Source organism: Sinocyclocheilus rhinocerous, unplaced genomic scaffold, assembly GCF_001515625.1.
Source record: "Sinocyclocheilus rhinocerous isolate Xijiao unplaced genomic scaffold, SAMN03320098_v1.1 scaffold2214, whole genome shotgun sequence".
NCBI lineage: Eukaryota > Metazoa > Chordata > Actinopteri > Cypriniformes > Cyprinidae > Sinocyclocheilus > Sinocyclocheilus rhinocerous.
In genome coordinates this window covers 243,191-248,792 of record NW_015636528.1, presented here as the reverse complement: position 1 = coordinate 248,792, position 5,602 = coordinate 243,191, and the positions used below count along the sequence as shown (strand labels likewise).

The following is a 5,602-nucleotide window of genomic DNA, read 5'->3' as shown; positions in this document are numbered from 1 at the left end:
GACGCGTTTCAGAAAGGCGGGGCATAGAGGAGAAACAATAATGTACAGTATGTGGAAAATAATGTGTTTTTTGAACCTTAAACCGCGTAAACACATTTCATTACACCAAATACACAAAATAATGTTCTTTTTAGCAACATCATATGACCCCTTTAATGTCAACATTTCAACTTTGTAGTGTTTAAAATGACAGATTATTTATTATTCTACATCTCTCTACATAGGTCAGAGTGTGGAGGTGCAATGCTCCCATCTTTCAAAGACAACAGTGGAAGTCACGGCTCCCCCATCAATGGAAAGCTCCGCGGCGTCTTCCTCGGCTGCAACACAGAGTTCGACACAGGCCTCCCTCCCAAAGACTCCCCATACGGCCCTCTGCGCTTCCAAATTTCTGCCGACCATGTCCTCACCCCGAGTACAAACCTCTACTTTGCTGACTTCTACTGCATGTACACAGCGTACCATTATGTAGTGCTGGTGCTGGCCCCTGCTGGATCGGAGGGGGATAGCTTTTGCAAGAGCCGCCTTCCACGACTGGACCTGACAAGCAATCCCTTCCTGACATTCACGCCTGGAGATGTACCGGCCTTCTGTCACGCCAGTGACGTCATTCTGGAGGTGTTGTACACAGAGCCCTTGCTTCTGGAGCACGGCATACTCGCTCAGATCAGCGGCCATCACCAGCTCATGAGCCTTTCCACTGCGAATGCCAAAAAAGACCCAAGCTGTAAGGTGTGCAATATCAGTGTGGGCCGCTGAGCTGTGAATGGCAGCTCTCACTGGAAGTGCAACCGGAAACCGGACCATGAGAACCTCACTGCTCTGGAAATGGACCCAAAGTTCTAATGAGAATCTGACTAAATATTCACACCTATGAAAAGAGGTATTTGGAATTTGAAAATACACCAAAGGCATTGCACAAAAGAGGCAAGAATAAATAAAAATGAATGAGGTCATGATAGTCCGGCCACTTGTTATGAAACCAAGCCATATGATCTGTGAGGCAACTATTCAGATCTTAAAGAGACAGTTCACCCAAAAATGTTTCATCATTTACTCACTGTCTTTTAAAACCTGTATATTTTAAAGCACCATAAAAGTGGTCCATGAGACTAGTGTTATATTTTGAAAGTCCTCTGAAGCCATATGATAACTTGTGTGAGTCCACTTCCTTGAGACTAATCATATATAAAGGTTACATTATTGAATTATGTAATTGATTCTATTTATTTTTTGTATTAAGTCATTTGGGTTGTCACCTGTTATTAATTTGATGAGTCGTTATGTGCGTGTATATGCATAAATATGTTACATTAACTGTACAGAATGCTTTAACATAGAATAAAACACTTCTGAAAGTTTCTGCATGTTACTTTTGTAGGTTGTCGGTGTGAAAATGATTGTTTCAGTACAGCTCTGACCAAGTTTTAGTGGTTTTGATGCACAAAAAACAAAACAAAAAAACATTGCAAGATGCTTATCAAACATAATACTGCATGGGTATCATGGACCAAACCATCCACAACTTTGCTTCAGAATTACATATCATAATAGGCCTTGACTTGTCACTAATTGAGTGCAAGTGAGAATGCTTGAGCTTCAAACTCCAAAAACTGAATGAAGTCTACAATATATAACAAATGTTCCAAAAAGGAAATGGAAGAAAAGCTGCCTGAAAATGTAATTTCCAAATAACGTAAGTAATGTAATTCACAGAGCATATAGCAGCCATTAAATCGCTTTTACAGATGTTACAGATATTTGCTAACTAATTGGCCAGTGTCTGTATGTAATATATAATCTGATCAGGGTTGATTATGAACAGGCCATTCATAATCAGACTGAATAAGCGCTGATTTCTAGGTCTGTCTGTCTGTAGCTGAGAGCAGGATTTATCTGGCACGTCCTTAAAACGCTCACATGATTAAGACAATTTCCCTGCCAGCAGAGATGATTTCTTTATGGCTTCTGCACAGCATTTTACACAGCAGTGCTGTATCTTGGAGGTCAAATGAAAGATCTCAGTTGAGTTTAGTTTTCCACTTAAAATGCTATGGTACCACAAACCTAAAACATCAATAAAAACCATAATCCTCAGATAAAAAATAAAAAATAAAAAAAAAACTCAAGCTACATAAATCACATCTTCAGTTTCCAATCAGGGGTTCTTGCGTCAATCCAAAAACCTGGCAGGTACCAATCCTTGGAATTAATTGGATTATACTTATAGTGTCCAAGTCAAAAACGTCCTGGGATTTGAATGAACCTCCTTGATCCTGGTTTGTGTCCCATGTGAAACGGTTTTAGCTCGTAACATTTGTCACTCAACAAGATAAACAAATAGAATTTAAAATAAATACATCGGAGCACAACGGAAATAAGAAGCATAGAAATTTGACAATTTTAGGTTGTCTTTGACCACAGAAACCTTTGATATAAAACCGCAATAGCTAGAAAAAGACCAATCAGGATGCAAGTTCAGTGCGCTTTATTTTAATAAATTTACTTTAAAAGTTATTAAATTACCCACCGTATGCAAGTGTTTTATAAACATGGTAAAGTGCTCAGTCTTACAAAATAAAATGACACATTCCTAAAATCGTTCATCTTGAAAAGTAGAAGAAAATATAAAAATTACATGTATTCGATACAAATCTAAAAAAAAAAAATTTTCCACAGCATGCAAGGTTTAATAAACATTTCCACAGTATATGAGATTTATACATGTTGATTTGCCAAATAAAATTTACATTTATAAAATACATTTGAGTGCTCAGAAAAGCACTCCGTTATCGTGGCACGGCAGACAGCATTAAGTTAGTCAGTATGTGCTAAACGGGTCAGAAAGCAGGTGACAAAGTGCAACGTTTGTAGAGTTTTGGGTTTGTTTGCACAAACAGTGTGAAAGGGTCATTAGAAAACAGCAGTCACACTTCACACACATGAATGCAGTAGTTTTTGCCGTTATTGTTGTCCCATTGAGCAGCACTGAACGCAGCGGCTAAGTAAGACACGCAGAGCTCGATGCGCTCGCGCGGGTTTATCCGCTCAGGGACGCCGATGTTAAACTCAAACACGTCGGTTCCAGGTTCCCCATAACTCTGCTCCAGGTAACTACACGCCACGTCCTGGTAACTGCGCCAGGCGTCGAAAGTGATACGGATTTGCACCGCTTTCTCAAAACAAACGTTCTTGACGCGCACGGTGCCGAGGATGGAGCACCTGGTCACATTACAGCTCTCCAACGCCACCGTGCGTTCCTGAAGCCGACTTCTGAACGCCTGGAAATCTCCACAAGGCTGCTCAAACCCAAGCCTCAACCTCGAAGTAATATTAACGGTCTTTTTCAGTCGTGGTATTTTGACCGGTTCACGCGGGATTGTGTCCTCTTTCTCGGAGAACAGGCGCACCGTGATGAGGGAAAGTCCTTTGGCGTCCGCGAACGCGACGCGTTTTTCCCCGCGGCCTCTTTCGGCTGTGATGAGGCCTGTGGAAGGGGAGTGTCTGTACTCAATCACCGGCTGATGGGAGATGCAGGGCCGCAGGGGTTTGGGGGAAGACACGCCGAGCAGGCGGTTGATGTTGGGCGATCCTCTGCACCTGAAGCCCACGGTCATGTCCACAGACCTCACGGAGACCGGCGGGCCAAACCGCGACATCACACTGGAGGTGCAGAAAAACGACAAAATGAGGATTTCTCCACTTTACGATCTCTTTTTACAGGGTTCCCACACTTTTTGACCAATGAATACATGCGTTTTCAGACGTTTGTAATGTTTGCAGTGCACTCACAAAGAGTGAGTTCTAGCTGAAGTAATTTAGAGCTGGGGTTTAGTAGAAATATTGCCTACAGAAATTCCTATGACTTGTCAATAGCATTTTTAAAATCACTTTTAATGACTTGTCCAGGCCTGGAAACCACACTTTTTTTTTTAATGTTTCCAGATTTTGCATGATTGTGGAAACCCTGGTCTTATTAATCAAGACAATAAACTTACTTTGCACAAGTCATCTTCAGCATACAATAATGAAATTGTCCTTCAGAATTCTTATTTCCTTTCCTCCCAAAGCGGTCACACACTTTAAAGTGAGCTGATGCTGTAAAAACACAGACATAAGTGGTTTTAATAATTTAACACATTTTTTACATTTTTAATCAAACTTGAAAAAAAAATCTTACTGTGCTTTCATTTTAATCATTGGATTATCAGATGAAATACTTAAAATATCTTCTTTTTGTTGTTGTATTGAAGGACACTTGCACTACCTGCTCAGCTGAGCTTCAGGAAGCGTTGTGTGAAATCTTGCGTCACTTCATCTTTTATAGTAGATTGATCCCTCCTCCAAATTCAAGCCAATGAGCTTTGCAAAGACTGGATAGGACTTAACCAGCTATTTATGACCTGATCTGTGGGCTAAAGAGGAGGAGACTAAATCCTAGGGCAAATACATTTGGTTACTTGACAAATATCAGGAAACATTCAGGTTGATGAATATCAGGTTAACATTCATATGAATGCTTAGGGAAAACAGCTATATTGTATTTCCTGTGTCCTTTATTTTTCTTTAATTAATTAATTAATTTATTTATTTATTTCAGGTGACTTAAGTAGTTCTAAATAGTCCAGCGTGACAAATGAATTTATTTTTTAAGGTATAAATACACCATGTAGGCTCTCAACTAATGTAAAGTAAAAAAATTTATCTAACAAATAAACTTTAAAATAGCATTGTCACAGTGCAAAACGTCACTACTTTAAATTTTATTTATAGCCTATATAAGTTGATGTTTATTTACCAAGTACATTTCTGTAATTTATTAGTATTCTTTTTTGCTCCCACCATTATACATACATACATACATACATATATATATATTTCTGCAGACTCTGTTGATCTTCTCCTTGATTCCTTTAACTCAAAAGTTAAGAATGTTATTGATGACATTGCTCCTTTGAAAGTCAGCAAGAAGACTGGCAGACAGAAATCAGCTTGGAGAAAATCAACAGCAGTTCAGTGTATGAAAAGACAATGCAGAAAAGCTGAGCGGATGTGGCGGAAGACTCTCACAGAAGTGAGTACACCCCTCACATTTTTGTAAATATTTTATTATATCTTTTCATGTGACAACACTGAAGAAATGACACTTTGCTACAATGTAAAGTAGTGAGTGTACAGCTTGTATAACAGTGTAAATTTGCTGTCCCCTCAAAATAACTCAACACACAGCCATTCATGTCTAAACCGCTGGCCACAAAAGTGAGTACACACCCCTAAGTGAAAATGTCCAAATTGGGCCCAAAGTGTCAATATTTTGTGCGCCCACCACGATGATCTCTGATAATCCCGGGTTGCTGTGGTCACGCAGGTTTGTTTACGCATTAAACTCGTGGCCACGAGAAAAATATGTGTTCCCTCAACATAAGAAGTCGCGGCCATGAGAAATGGATGTCGTTCCCTCAACATAGCATCTCGAGGCCACGACATAAGGATGTCGTTACCTCGACAAAATGATCTCGTGGCCACGACATAATATCACGTTCCCACGAGTTAATATGACGTTCCCTCAAATTAATATCTCGTGGCCACGACATATTATCAC

General features: G+C 39.8%; 2 protein-coding genes across 5 annotated transcripts in view; one reads left to right on the top strand and one right to left on the bottom strand.

The window, feature by feature from the left end:
- Positions 1-1,459, top strand: part of LOC107747796 (phytanoyl-CoA hydroxylase-interacting protein-like) — a 16,865-nt gene extending 15,406 nt beyond the window's left edge. Inside the window, exon 5 of the mRNA XM_016562393.1 lies at positions 225-1,459. Within this exon, the coding sequence (XP_016417879.1) occupies positions 225-759 (535 nt within the window). The 3' untranslated portion in view covers positions 760-1,459. The remainder of the gene's footprint in view (positions 1-224) is intronic.
- A 1,283-nt stretch (positions 1,460-2,742) lies between these two features.
- Positions 2,743-4,324, bottom strand: LOC107747797 (protein phosphatase 1 regulatory subunit 3C-like). Of its 4 annotated transcripts, none has more exons than XM_016562396.1 (3): positions 4,268-4,324; positions 3,999-4,098; positions 2,743-3,663 (listed from the first exon to the last, which is right to left on the bottom strand). In XM_016562396.1, the coding sequence occupies exons 2-3, from the start codon at positions 4,019-4,021 to the stop codon at positions 2,928-2,930; spliced, it is 759 nt and encodes a 252-aa protein (XP_016417882.1). In that variant the 5' UTR covers positions 4,022-4,098; positions 4,268-4,324; the 3' UTR covers positions 2,743-2,927. The 4 variants fall into 4 exon arrangements, with proteins under 4 accessions (XP_016417882.1, XP_016417880.1, XP_016417883.1 ...); XM_016562394.1 differs by having other exon boundaries at positions 4,181-4,306; XM_016562397.1 differs by lacking the exon at positions 3,999-4,098 and having other exon boundaries at positions 4,181-4,306.
- Between the last annotated feature and the right edge of the window lie 1,278 nt (positions 4,325-5,602).